This window comes from Phaseolus vulgaris, chromosome 9 (assembly GCF_000499845.2).
Source record: "Phaseolus vulgaris cultivar G19833 chromosome 9, P. vulgaris v2.0, whole genome shotgun sequence".
Classification (NCBI taxonomy): Eukaryota; Viridiplantae; Streptophyta; class Magnoliopsida; order Fabales; family Fabaceae; genus Phaseolus; species Phaseolus vulgaris.
The window spans coordinates 28,297,728-28,313,218 of NC_023751.2; the positions used below are offsets into that span (position 1 = coordinate 28,297,728).

At 27.9% G+C, this 15,491-nt stretch overlaps 2 protein-coding genes across 2 annotated transcripts; both read right to left on the reverse strand.

Annotated features, from left to right (window-relative positions):
- Nucleotides 1-1,614: 1,614 nt before the first annotated feature.
- LOC137822365 (protein RKD1-like) lies at nt 1,615-2,928 on the reverse strand. The gene is made up of 4 exons (XM_068627248.1): nt 2,831-2,928; nt 2,577-2,728; nt 2,144-2,484; nt 1,615-1,845 (listed from the first exon to the last, which is right to left on the reverse strand). The coding sequence occupies exons 1-4, from the start codon at nt 2,926-2,928 to the stop codon at nt 1,615-1,617; spliced, it is 822 nt and encodes a 273-aa protein (XP_068483349.1).
- Nucleotides 2,929-10,696: 7,768 nt separating this feature from the next.
- Nucleotides 10,697-12,651, reverse strand: LOC137821867 (protein EMBRYO DEFECTIVE 514-like). Its single transcript, XM_068626655.1, has 2 exons — nt 12,112-12,651; nt 10,697-11,297 (listed from the first exon to the last, which is right to left on the reverse strand). Exons 1-2 carry the CDS (start codon nt 12,499-12,501, stop codon nt 10,941-10,943), a joined length of 747 nt encoding a protein of 248 aa, XP_068482756.1. The 5' UTR covers nt 12,502-12,651; the 3' UTR covers nt 10,697-10,940.
- Nucleotides 12,652-15,491: the final 2,840 nt, after the last annotated feature.

A 15,491-nucleotide genomic window follows, 5' to 3' on the forward strand; every position in this document is an offset into this window, starting at 1 on the left:
GCGCCCGAGAGTGCTAGTCTTCCTTCTTTCTAATCCTCCCATTTTATACTAATTTTCAAAACTAATTTTTAAAATTAGGATTTTGTATTTTAAAGTGGATTTGAATTTAGATTTTTAATTAAATAAATTATTAATTTATTCTAAAAAATCACTAAGTGTTATTATAATAATTAGTCAGCTTTTTTTTATATTTGTATTAGTTTTAATTTATATATTTGTTTAAATTATATATATTGCAGTTTATACTTAATCTTTAATTAGAATCAACATGATATTTGAAAAGTAATATAGATTAAGAATTTTTACGAAAGAGAGAGAGAGAAAAAAAAAAGTTAATTATAATGTGGAGCAATGTTGTGCAGTTATTTAAAGTAGGTGAATAGTTTATCTACACACACAAAAATTCATTTGTTTATTGTTGTATGTGCACTAAAATAATAACAAAATCCAAAATATTCAAATTTTAAAATATAATTATTAAAAAATAGAGATATAAAATATGTAATGTACCTTATTATAGATTATTTTCATTATATCATTTTATTAATTGGTATAGATTTTTAAAATTATAATGATTATCACTTAATTAACTATCATTTATAACTTAATCTAGATACTTTGTGCCTTTATATTTTTTTTAAAATAAAATTAATAATGGAGATTAGATAAAAAAAATAGTAAGTGATTTGTAGTGTATAGAATTCATAGTAAATTATTTGTAGCATATTGAGTTCTTTGAACATGTAAGTGATTTCTAATATGTGAAATTAATTTAGCACCTTGATAGTTTATTTTATTTTTTAAATTTTAAAATATAATTAAAGATAAAATAGATATATAAAATGTATACAATAAAGAATTCTCTTTTCTATTATTATTATTATATTATTATTATTATAATAAAGAAAAAACATAAGCAGAATAAACAAGTAATTCATAATCATCAAGCTCACATCAATGCACTCAACACGTAACTGAGATTAACACAATCTAAATTATGAAAAGATAAAATGAAATCATCACATACGTCTATGAGGATTTTATATCAATCAATCCGATTATTGAATCAACATTTAATTAAAAGTTTTAAACTATGATTATAATGGCAAAAGTTGAGACTTTTAATAGTATTATAGTACTATATACAATTAAATACAGTCACATCACAACTCAATCGTAAAGGCTAACAGCTGGATTAAGGCAATTCAAGAATAGCTACAGTTCTTTAAAACACTGCAAAATTATTCCTTATTTTCAAGATATGCCTCCAAACTGAATTGCGTAGGAAATCAGAGAGGTTTAGAGTTAAAAAGATTGAAAAAATATTTTTTTTCTGTTTTAATGCAGAAAAACTTCTGAATGATTATAGAAATTTGATTGTACTCGAAGAAGCACGTAATACTAGAATTGGAAAAAAACTCAGGAATGAAAACCCGGCTGAAATAAAAATAAAAATAAAAATAAAAATGAAAGGGCAGGAAAATAAGCAGCATGAAATCACAGCATACATATAATATTGCACCCAAACTAGAAGGAGAAACTAAAGATATAGTTGATATCCAGTTTATAAATATATATATATATGGTTCATGATAATTTGATTCATCCCTTTTGTCAATACTTGTCGGATAAGCCATCAAGGGAAGATTGAGGTTCCATGAACCTCATGCCCATGAGTTTCCTCTTCTTGTAGTTAGCCTTGAAACAGGCTTGTCTAAGCCTTCTTGTTTTATCTTCAAGTTCCAAATCTGGCCTTTCCTCCACCAAGCTTTTTTCTTTCTCCAACATCTCAATGGCAGTTCTTATTTTTTCATCATTTTGAGGTCCCTCACCCTGTCCTTGCTCCTGCATCACCCACCCACTTCACTAATAATAATGAACTTCAACTTTATAGTCAACATGTATAAATCATCTTCTCAATAGAACAACCATATATAGTTTAAGAAATAGGTCTAGTTTTGAGCATAAAATTATGTTTTTTTTTTAGTTTTTACCACCCTAACATGGCTACAATATGGTTACTTTATTCACATGTATCTGTAAGTACTTGCAACAAAATACTGCAGACTAAAACCTTGCACTCAGTTTATATATCTATATGTATATATATGCATGTATATTTATTCAGACACTGAGAACTTACTTGCATATTCCTTATAAGGGTTTGAAGACTCATTAGCTTCCTATGTGGCCACCTTTGAATACCTAATTCCCTACACCTTTTCTTCAAGTGTGTGAGACCAACATTAAGCTCTTTAGCAGCTTGTGATATTGGCATGTAGAAGTACTGAGAAACGGTTTTCCTTGACAACATTCTCGCACTGTTACTAATTCTCTCTTCTCTGCGGTGTTTACCCTTCATTTCTTCCCTCATTGCATTCACACTTTCACCATCGTTGCTTGACGAAAACGCTGGTTTGTGATCTGAACAGTCAACTTCTTTCCACGCAGAAAGCACATTTTTAACATCACTGAAGTCATAGTCTGCAACAGCAATTTAGAAGATATACGTACTAAATCAAAAAAAGGACTGAACAATGAATAGTTTGAAAAAACAAACTCATGTTGATACTTACAACCATGAAAACTTAGTGGAGCTGGTTCAAGCGGAAAAGTTTCAAATAAAATGTCATGAGGATAATAACAATTCATGAATGGGACAACATCAAGATAGCTATCTTGCAGAGGAAATTCATAGGGCCAATGAAACCCATCACAAGCATTACCCCTGGAGAAATTAAAGATACTAACAAGTTAAAACTTTTTCTTTTTCTTACATGGAAACTGAGAAGTGCAGAGAAATTAGAGGGAAGCAGAGAAGCTTTTTAACCTGAAATAATCATATGAAGAAAATTGGCACGTTGGAGCAAATGGGTTTTCATCAATTTCATAATTAGAATTCCAAAAGGTGAGTTGCTGATTCTCCATGACACCATAGTACAGTGTGAAATGAGCAGAGAAACTGGCAATTTATATTTAAATTTGATGGTAATGATGATGATTAATGAATGAAACTAGTGTTGTAATTAATTTTAGGAGAATGGGCGGCTGAATGGTTTATTGTTTAACGTGTGCACTACTATGAGTTACAAGATGAATTCAATTACCAAGATATACCTGAGTATTAATTCTACATTATCTTTTATATATATATATATATTATATTGTAAATTTATAACGGTTCTTAGAAGCATGATTTTTCTATGGCCATTTGATCAGACTTAATTAAATTTAATATACTTAATTACATTAAATTAGCATTCAATGATATTAAAACAATGAGTAAATTTTCTTTAAATCCGCTTTTTATATTTTTAACAAAATTCTTAAAATAACTATTGAAACTATCAAGATAAGGCAGTTATTTCCTCTCTACATAAAATAAAGTAGCCTATAAACTATATTAATCCTTTAGTTCTTATAACAGTTAACTTATCATATTTTTTTAAAAATTGTATTAATAAGAGAACAAATTACAATGATAATCCTTTGAAATTTTATCAAATTACAGCTATATATCCTACTTGTTTTACTTTTACAATTATCTCTCTAATTAAATTATTAAGGAGTCCAAGTGTAAAATTCTTAAAATTTAACGGGTGGATAAAAAAATTTAACAATGTAACGTTTCTAAAATAAAGAGAGAAAAAATTGTAAAATTGAAAAACAATTAGAGTCTTAGTGTAATTTAAGAAAATCTTTTGGAATGAATGGTATATTGTGGTGTAGATTTCAGAAGATGAGTATGGGATTGGTTTAGATAACTTCGAGAATTTTCTTATCAAAGCTGACAAACGTTTATCCCATTGTGTCTCAAAATAACCTTTGAAGAGCATTGGGAAACTGCCATATTAATTGTTTCTGTGGGGAAGGGTTTTTCTGAGTTGGCTTTCTCCTCCCCAGTGGATCTAGGTAAGTTTTGGTCACTTGGATCATAAAATCTATAGGACTTGCACCTCCACAAATTTACACTGCACCTCCATATAATTTGAAAATCTGCTTTTCCTTTTAAAATTGTATTATGAAAATTACAATTAGAAAATTTTGTATTATGAAAAGTACAATTCGAAATACATCTTGTATATTTTGAATAGTACATTTTGAAATATATCTTTTTCATATTTAGAAATGCATAAGTATATTTTATACGGTATATTCTAGAATACAATGTTTCTGAATCGTACAATTCATAATATATTATTTAAATTTTTAAATATATTTATATTTTATTTAAAATAATTTAAATATAATTAATTTATTTTAAAGAGTACCTCATTTTTGTATTTTAAATAAAAAAAATTATTTATTAAAAAAAATTGATAGAAACAATATTCATTAAAAGTAAATAAAATAAATGATGATAATACCTCTTATATTAAAGATCAAAAAATTTGTATAATATTATTGTTAAATTTAAAAACACAAAATCTAAGTATTAGAATTATATTTTTGTCACCTCTGAATAGCACGTAGACGTCTGGTATAAACGACTCTCACATCTATGACATTACGAACTAACTGCAATGCATTGGAGTTTGTCCCACATTGGAGTACTTTTTGTCACATGTCCACAGTTGATCATTGAACTGGTGCATTATCCATTTGAAAAATTAAAACAAAAAATCAATGTAACATAATAATAGAAATAACTCATCAAACAAGCATTCTCATACTGTGACGACGATGGTGTCCTGACCATCATCTTAATTATGTGCTCAATGCAACAGTACATACCATCATCGTTCGCCCAAGGAAGTATGTAGAGGTACTGATATGAACTAGTTCATATATCTAAATACACATGCTAAAGGATGTAAAGTCAATATCACACCGGTAACAAGATGGTACAAAGTGCAATCACCGATCATCAATGACAACAACTACACCTCCTTTGATAGGTGATGGAAGCCAATGAATCGTCTTTTTGTACCCAAACTGACACATAATACTCTCAAACAAATGGCGTTGTGAGCACGTCTCAAGCTAGATATATCCAAAGAATATGGCTATCACCTCAAGTGATAAACTAGGTTGATGGTCATAATAAGGACTACAAAGCACTACAACATGGGTAAGATTGTCGATTTGGATCGCACAGCGTCAACCGTACATATATGGTGTCTGATGGCATAATGACACGTCCAGAGGAGTAGCTCCTAATATATGGGAGTGATATCCATGAATCTTATTCGTAGGAAGTGTTCATATATTCACGTCTGATCCATTATGAACTAAATATTATTCATATATTTAATTGAAAATAAATCTAAATTATTCAAATTATATGTATTATCTACCTATAACAATGTGACATAACTTCTTGACTACTTTTTCTACAGAAAGCAAGCATCTCCAGTTAATCATACATATAGATGAGTGTGACAACTCCCTTTATGTACCCACTACACATCCTCAAATTACAATGTGATAATCAATTTCACACTTATATAAAAAAAAAACGTGCCCCCAACAAAATATGACTAATAAGCATGAGCTTTGAACTCCCATATATGTGACAATAATATTCCTTTGAAATTTTATCAAACTACAACTATATATCCTACTTGTTTTAGTATTACAATTATCTCTCTAATTAAATTATTAAGGAGTGCAAGTGTAATATTCTTAAAATTTAAGGGGTGCATAAAAAAATTAACAATGTAATATTTCTAAAATAAAGAAAAAAATGGGTAAAATTGAAAAACAATTAGAGCCTTAGAGTAATTTAAGAAAATCTTTTGGAATGAATGCCATATTGTGGTGTAGATTTCAGAAGATGAATATGAGATTGGTTCAGATAACTTCAAGAATTTTCTTATCCAAGCTGACAAACGTTTATCACATTGTGTCTCAAAATAACCTTTGGAGACCATTGGGAAACTGCCATATTAATTATTGTTTATATTGGGAAGGGTTTTTTTGAGTTGGCTTTCTCCTCCCCAGTGGATCTAGGCAAGTTTTGGCCACTTGGATCTTGTAATCTATAGGACTTGCACCTCCACAAATTTACACTGCACCTATAATTTGAAAATCTATTTTCTCTTTTCAAATTATATGGAATTTTCAAATTCTATGGAAAGTACAATTCGAAATACATCTTATATTTTTTTGTAGGGTATATTTTGAAATACATTTTTTTATATATTTAGGAATGCATAAAATATATTTTAGAATACAATACGTATTTTTGTATTTTGAAATGTACAATCCATAATACATTACTTTTAAATTTTTTTAAATGTATTTATAATTTATTTGAATTAATTTTGAATATAATTTATTTATTTTAAAGATTACGTTATTTTTGAATTTTAAATACAAAAAAAGTTAATAGAAACAATAAAATAAGTAATAATAATATCTCATATCACGATAAAAAAAATCATTACATAGTAATTAAATTTAGAAAACAAAAATAATTAGTTACTATATTAACTAAATTAGATATAATTTTAGAGACTAAAACATTATTTGTATCTAAAGTGGTTTCTATTATTAATACAAATTTATAAAATGGTTTCTAAATTGATATATAAATTACCTACTAAGGTTTTAGCTACTAATATTTTATATTCTAAATTAGTCTCATTTAGTCTTTTAGAAGCTAATTTAGAATCTAAAATATTAGTAACTAAAATTTTGATAGCTAATGATTAAATACTAATTTAAAAACTACTCTATAAGAGTATTTGGTCTTTTTCACAAATAATATGAAGTGCAAATAAAGGTGTAGAATGTAAAGCCCTCAAAATGCAAGGATTCATGGGCTATCACAAGAATATAAGTTTTTTTTTAAGAAAATTGTGTAGTTTTGTTTAAAATTTACTGAGTGGGTAAATTTTAAAAACATTACTAAAATAATGCACAAATCATATTTAGATGAATTCATCATCTAATACATTATTTTACTTTTCTTTCATTTTTTTTTATCATCAATCTCTTTCGTGTGAAATTGAAGTTGAGGGAATGAGGGATTGAAGTTGGAGTGTTATCACCTTTTAGTCTTCTTTTAACTCTTGTTAAAAAGTATCAAATGTTTCATGAACTTTTTTTTCTTATAATAATATATTTTTTTTAAATATGACTAGTGAGACTCTTTTTTAATAATTCTAAGAACTTCAACATCTTTATTATTATTTTTCATTTTGCGTGTTGTACAAGTGTAATGGTTTGATTATTATACCTTATTTAGGTTTGATTATTAAACCCTAAATCCTAAATACATTCAATAAATTAAACTAATTTTTTATTTTTATAGTCCAAAACTCATAACACTAGAAGAAAAGAAGGAATTAACTTCCAAAAAATAGTATTGACAAAAATGGGACTTAATCAGTGTCGATTTAGTTGACTGTCGACCTTACAACAATACAAGAGATTTAAAATTAATAATATTAACTTAAAAATCTTATATCTATTACAAATATTTTTGTACATGTAGAATATTTGTGTCGGTTTGTCTAAAATGCTAGATATAAGATAATATTATAAAATAAAAAGTATTATGTGAGCTTAGTAGATTTTAATTATATTCTAAATAATTATCACTTTTCTATTAAGAAAAAGTATTATGTTGGATGAATCGAGTTAAGTTAAATTTTTATTATTTTAATTTTTAGTATGATAGCGGATGTGAGTGTGAACTAGGCTAATATTAAGTTCTACATTTTAGTTGATATTTTTAGCATTGGTGTGATTGACAATAGTTTATAACATTATTATTATTTATTATTTATAAAGAAAATATGTTGATCGTCAGCTTGGCTCACGTTATAGAGAAGTGATATTCACAAGCTCAAAGGGAGCTTCTAACAAAGAAGAAAGAGTAGAACAAGCGACTATTGTTGATGAGCTACAAATATTTGCAAAATTTGCAACTTAGGTTCATAAGTTTGTGAAGAATACAAAGGTTATAACTCCCATAAAAACTTAGAACACATAAAAAGCTTAATATAAACTTTGAATTTTGAAAATGACTTTTATGTTCTTCTCTCGGAACTTGATTATTCTTATAGGCATGATGAAAATGACCATTGTTGTGTTCAAACTTCAAGTTAAACCATTGAAATCAATCTTCATCAATTATATAGAGTCATCTTTGCAATCCTTGATTTGCGTTGATTATAGACAAAACTAGAAGGTTTGAAGTTTATTTAATTTTGTAAGGTTTAACATGGTAACGGTTCGAATTTGTGCAATAAGGGAATGATATATCAATTTAATTAAATTGCAGGGTGATTTTTTGTTCTTTTTAGAGTTATGATACGAATGTTATGTTGTAAAACACAATTTTCATGTGTTTCGTTTTACCACTTATTCTTTTTTAATTATAGAAATCATTTGTGATTAGCTATTATTATTATTATATATAAACTATGTAGTGTCTATCATTTGAAAATGATCATTATACATTAGTTACAAATTGAACAAAAACACATGCTAGAAGGTTCATAGAATATATTACATATATCACTTTTTATACATGTTATTGTAATTGTAAAAACAATTTTAAAGGGATTATGCCATTTGAATCTTAACAAAAAGGACAATGAGAAGTCACTCCGTGATATTGAATTGTGGTTGAGTTACAAAATCGTGTTAGCTTCATAAATAATATTAACATTATGTTATCTGAATAATACTTTGGACAAATGATATCTTAATAACCCAACATATTTAGACAATCACCTGACACCCACTATTTTATTGTCTTTTTTTTATAATTACAAAAGTTTACTTTAATTAACACATTACCTTAAAAGCAAGTTGTGAGTGGTTGTATAGTTGTCAAATCATCATTTTCCTAATACTTTTGACAAACAATGCCATGTGAGGAAAATCTATATCTATTAGAGTGTTGATATGTTGATTGAAAAAAGAAATAATTTTTTGCTGAAATGTGAATCTCGTGTGAAGGGATTGAATAATTTTAAAATTGCATTGTGTCACATTACAATTGTAATTTAATATCTTTTTCATTGTAGAATTGTTAAAGTAACATTTTTCAATCTATTATATATCCCTTTCTTTTACCCTATTTTTTATATTCATGTAGCTCATATTCTCAACTTGAAGATAGAAAGAATATTTTAAAAAATCTCAAATCAAAGTTCCCCGTTCAAATAATCCAATTTATGGACATCAAAAATCTATCTACTTTTTTTTTTTTTTTCCATAAGTGAAACATTTCCTATTAAAACATGCATGCATATTTTTCCTAGTTTTTTATGTTTTTTTTTTACTTTTATTTAATTTTTTTTTTCATTTTTGAACTTTGTTGGATCTCAATATTTTTATTTTCCCTTTTCTTTAAATGTAAATTACTTTTCTCATATAAGTTACTATACCACAATAAGTTTAAGTTTATTTGTAAACCTGAGACACTTTTCTTGTGTCTGTGTCGGACACACGTGGTAGGACACGTATCGGTGAAGTATCTAATTTAAAAAGTATTTATTGGATTTCTGACAATTCTAGCACGAGTCAAACATAATTTAAAAAAGAAGAAATACATTATTTTTTTAAAATCTCAAATTTATTGTATAAACTTTTAGTATGATTATAAAAATAAGAAACAAATTTTTTTGAACCAGTCATAAAAAACATATTTATGTTAAAAAAAGTTGAAACATACATGTGCACATAAATCTTTATTGTCAATTTATATAATATTCATAATTATATAATGCATAGATTTATATCCTTTTGTCCTACATTCTAAAAATTATATTTATCTCGATGTTCATGTCGTATCAGTATCCGTGTCTATACTACAGAGATTATTGGTATTTGTGTAAATGATTTCACCTACCTTGTAAAATGAAAGTTGGGTGAGAAAATTATGTTTGAAATGAGAAGAAAGTTGAAGATTTATGAAAACTATTTTGTTAATTATCAATTTTCCCTTCTATCAGTTATCATTCTTTTATATATCCAATATTTGATTTTCTTAAAATAATTTTATTTATTAAAAAAATTAAATTTTTTATAATTATTATCAAATTTAAAAAAATATTTTAAATCATTAATAATTTTTAAAAAATAATTTATTTTTATTTTTAAAAATAATATTTATATTTTAAAAAGCACATTCAAAAACAATTTTGGAAATATAGTAAAAAAAATTTACCATTATTTGATTTTCTTAAAATAATTTTATTTATTAAAAAAATTAAATTTTTTATAATTATTATCAAATTTAAAAAAAAATTTTAAATCATTAATAATTTTTAAAAAATAATTTATTTTTATTTTTAAAAATAATATTTATATTTTAAAAAGCACATTCAAAAACAATTTTGGAAATATAGTAAAAAAAATTTACCAATGTTTGCTGATTCAATCAAATAAATCATACATTTGTCCACCCGAACCAAACACGGTAATGCTCCGACTACTAAAAGAAAAACAAGAAACAACCCAAACAACTTCTTTAATTTATTTACAACAAAATTCTTGTATATTAGTTTTTTCAGAATTAAAACACAGATTTTTAAGTAAAAACTAAACATATTCCTAACGTTTATTTAAGGCATACCTAAATCAAATAAAAAAATGAGTTTTTAAACTTTATGGGATTTCTTTATCATTGAAGCATAACTAAATATAAATTTCTTTAAAATGATGTGTACCAGATGATTAACAAGTTCTTATTGAAAAAGGCACTTGATTCCATACTCGTTTAAGTCAAAATCCGTCTCAACTGAAATTTTAAAATATATTTTTTCTTATAAGTCAAACCAAACTAGACATTGTTCTATTTTGGTTCTATACATAATCAAAATAAGCCATGGTATAGCCCAAAAAGCTTCATAACTTCTAAATAACTGTAACATCAAAATCTGAATTGCAAGAAACATGAAATTAAGCGGGCCAAACATACAAAAAAAAAGCATTTTAGATATCAGAATAAAACTCAGACCAGCAGAAAACTATCATATTTAATGTCTCCACTTTCCTCCTCTCCCATGACCACCACGCCCACCTCCTCTTCCACTCCACCCTCTGCCACCCTTTCCTCCATGTCCACGATGCTTTCCTCCCCCACCACCATCACTACCTAATGCCTTGTTCGCGTCAGATTTCAAATGCATATCTTCTGGTAAGGGAAGAATGTGATCCACACACTTCCTGAAGCTAAAATCATCAGCAGAGTCATCCTCCCTGATGAGGAAAAAGCACCTACTTTTGTATGTAGGATGCTTGCGAACTTGGAAAGCACGAACCCCTCCACCAATCTTTTTGTCAGGCTCTGCATGGCCGTTCTTAAGCAACTCCAACAACATTGCATGTTCATACTGCCATACAACACAAATCAATGGGGATTCACAGTAAGTAAATTCTGGTTGCAGTTATTGCAACACCAAGAAAGAAACAGATTGCCGAAAAAACAGAGCATACTAAAACAGAACCGTGTCAAGTCTCATTTAAACATTTGAAGGCATTTTGCAGTTAACAATAAGTTTTGTTACACGGTTCAATACGTCAACAGGAGCAGCCAATATGCAGCAAAAGAGTGTCATAAAACACTTTTTTGGCACAGAAAAGTGATTTAAAATGCCACGAATTAAAACAACTAACTTCAATGCAGTTTTGAAAGCCCTTGCAATGAAACTACATTATTGATAGCAATATGTAGATAATTTGCACCTAAGATGGCCTGCACACATTCTGCCCACAACAAGAAGGCACCATCAAAGTTATAAACTTAAATGAAAATCATAACCATAGAAAATAAAATGTCCATCAATACAATGCACAAGAGATAAAGGATTTATGAGATCATAATCATAAAACCCAAATATCAATATTGCCCAAAAAAAGATAAAGGATTGAAATATAAGAGGTTTATGAAATTATAATCACAAAAAAGCAAATGTCAACCATTTGCACACAGCATGAGATAAAAGGGTTATGAAATCATAATCATAGTAAAGGAAACAACAACAATAACAGTCGACATGAACCAGTACAAACTACAGGTAGGTTACAAAAGAGGAATCAGAAATTCAATTAGGTACATTCTCGGAACTCAAGGGACACAAATGCCCGTAATAGACATAAAAAAAATTCAAAAAATGTGAGAGAAAAGGTATGGGTTATTAAAAATACCTTGTTAACATTGAGATACTGAGGCCAGTTATGAAGAAAGTTGTAGAAGTAATGGAACATCTCCGAGGAAGAACCGAAACTCTTGGGTCCCAACTTCACGGAAACACTTGCGTCTTCTTTTTCTTCTGCTTCTGCATTTTTATCTTCCTCTGCTTCCTTTTCCTTTTCTTCCTGACCATTGCTCTTCTCCAGCCGTTGCTCCTCTACGGACTTTTCCTCGTCCACCTTCTGCTTCTTCGAAACGTCATCGGGCAGGGGCTCCTCATCCTCCCTGGCACGCTTCTGGTTAGAGTCGGTGCCGTTGTCATCGGCCACGACTTTCTCGACGTCCATGTCTACGGCGGCGACGGTGTTGGGATCGGCAACTTCGGGTGCAGCCCCTTCTGCCATGAAGAATGTTTTTGGGTGAATTCTAAAACCCTAGAATATGATAGTGATTAAAGAAGTGAAAGGAAGGGTATGGACTCTATGTATTTATATGGGACTAAGTTTGGAGGTTAACAAGGTGTGAGTGGAAGGGTGAGTTGGCCCGAGAGTGCTAGTAGTGGTTCTTTCTAACCCTCCCACTTTATACTAATTTTCAAAACCAATTTTCAAAATTAGGTTTTTGTATTTTAAAGTGGATTTGAATTTTGATTTTTAATTAAAAAAAATTATCAATTTAATCTCAAAAATCACGAAGTGTTATTATAATAATTTTTTTTCATCCTATCTTATGGTTAAAGTTTAATATTTTTATTAATTTTAATTTATATATTTATTTAATATATATATATATATATATTGCATTTTTATACTTAATCTATATATAGATTAGGAATTTGTACGAAAGAGAAAATTAACTTAATTATAATGTGGAACAATGTTGTGTAGTTATTTAAAGTAGGTGAAGATTTTATCTCCACACAAAAAATGAATTCTTTTATTTATTGGTGTATATGCAATAAAATAATAACAGATTCAAAATATTGAAATTTTAAAATATAATTATGGAAAAAATAGAGATATAAAATATGTAAAGTATCTTATTATAGATTATTTTTATTATATCATTTTATTAATTGTAAATTAGAATGATTATCACTTAATTAACTATCATTTATAATTTAATCTAGATACTTTATGCCTTTATATTTTTTTTAAATAAAGTTAATAATGGTGATTAGATAAAAAAAAAGATAGTAAGTGATTTGTAGTGTATAGAATTCATAGTAAATGATTTGTAGTATATTGAATTCTTTAAACATCTAAGTAATATGTGAAATTAATTTAGCACCTCGATAGTTTATTTTCATTTTTTAATTCTAAAATAAAATTAAAGATAAAATAGAAATATAAAATGTATACAATAAAAAAAATCTCTTTATATTATTATTATTATTATTACTGATATATGTTAAGGAAAAGGTTCTACACTTATTTCACATTCAACAACTCATGTTTCATACAATTTTATTCAATAATCTTGTCTTGATTACTAAATGATCAAGCATCAAGTTATGTTTAGGAAGAGAGTGATTTGATAGAATACTTGTTTTTAAGTTTTTGACTTTAAAAGATGAAGATGTGCTCAAGGATGTTTGTTATTAATGACTAATTTAATCCAAGTGAATTATATAAGTGTGAAAGTTTACATTTCTCTTAACATCATAATATAATATAATAAAAGAATAACATGAAAATGGATACAATAAAAGATACAAAATAAGAACAAGAATTATAACAAAAATTATATGGAAAGTCAAGAAAAAAAATAAAGAAATAAGAAAATGGTGGAGAGACTTATAAAAATGGAAGAAAAGTGTTACTTGGAGATGGAGATAACTTCATCTTCGTAGTAAGTAACCATTCACACAAGTCCTCTCACAACTCAAATTTGCATATATAAACCAAAGTGATTTACAAAGGATGATGATCACTACTTATAACAATTTCAATAAAAAAAATAGGCCCTAAATGACATCTAAATTCACCTATAATGTTATGTAAATATGACTTCTAAAACACTTTAAACCTAGATTGAAATTCAAAAGACAAAATGGAGGAAAAAAATCAAATTTAAAAAAGAATAAGATGAGATCTCTTGGAAAAATTTGTAGGTGCACTCCATGCTTGCAAATGATTTTCATCCTTTCCATGAACATGCTTTCGTAGCCGATCTTGACTACTCCTTGCTCAAGAAGTGACTCATGCATATGTGCTTCAAATTGGGTTTGTCATTATGCTCTCTCTTTTTTTAATTTTTTCACTCCTTACATTGTTATTGACCACTATTTAATTATGGGTGTTTCTTCCTACACCTCTACAATTTTCAAAATATCGAAACTAGCCTTGTGAGTTTTATTTCAAAGGGCAATGTTAATGAATTCTGGAAAGGGGTATTCCGTAAGTAAACTTTTCCCAAAATAGGAAATCTAATAAAGGAAAAAAAGCATTCGAGAATGACCCATCTGGAACCTAGTTTTGAATTTCAGATTGGTGAATCCAGATAAAAAAAAGTATCCTATTACGAACTTCCAATATTTTATATGGTGAAGGCCCTGACAATGAATGAGTTGTTGGATGCAAGCAAAGAGAAGATGTTTGCAGAAAGCCATAATATTGACACCCTTGGATCCAAGGGGAGCGTGATAAGTGTCATATTCAGTAATATTTCATACTAAAATACAAACACTTATGAAAATTTATTGATAAAAATAGTTATAACTTAACCTCCTAATTTATAAATTAAACTTGTGTACATATTTTGTGTTTATAATATGAATAAGAACAATTTATTCTTAAATTTGTGTTAATTTCAAGATTCTAGGGGAAAATGGAGGTGAAAGGGCTAAAGGAAAATAAACAAAATGAAAAAGGAAGGTTGGAACACTCAAAACTCGCCTAAGTCAGAAGCACTCTAGAGGAACTAGCCCAAGCAAGCCCGATCTCATCAGACGAGATCACTCTAGATAAGTCAGGTTTTTTCTCGTTCAACTCGCCTAGGCGAGCTCAATCACACTCATGTGAGAAGTCAATTAGCCCAAGCTCAACTAGATAAAATATGACGCGTGATGCACAACCCTAAACATCATTGGGAGAATATAAAGTGATAGAAAATCCTAGAGAAGGCAGTTGTCAAGGAGAAACATCATGGATCTTCTTTTTTTGCTTTCCATGCTTGTAATGGCCAACACGAGTGACTAATTCTACCCTATAGGATTGAGAGTAATATGTTCAAACTCTTATGTGTTCAGGTGATATTTAAATATAATATTTTTTTCTTGATTGATGATTGATATTGTCATTTTATTCGTAATGCTTGTTTATCATGATTTTGATCCTTAAATTTAACTGAAAAGTATTTCTAAGCATTTGACCTAAATGATAATGCTTAACAT

Coding starts and splice junctions, on each gene's coding strand:
- LOC137822365 (XM_068627248.1), bottom strand. CDS start 2,928: ATGGAGAATCAGCAACTCACCTTTTGGAATTCTAATTATGAAATTGAT. Junction 2,485..2,576: donor TCCACTAAGTTTTCATGGTT/GTAAGTATCAAC, acceptor TTGCTGTTGCAG/ACTATGACTTCAGTGATGTT. Junction 1,846..2,143: donor CCCTTATAAGGAATATGCAA/GTAAGTTCTCAG, acceptor TGGGTGATGCAG/GAGCAAGGACAGGGTGAGGG.
- LOC137821867 (XM_068626655.1), bottom strand. CDS start 12,501: ATGGCAGAAGGGGCTGCACCCGAAGTTGCCGATCCCAACACCGTCGCC. Junction 11,298..12,111: donor AGTATCTCAATGTTAACAAG/GTATTTTTAATA, acceptor GTTGTATGGCAG/TATGAACATGCAATGTTGTT.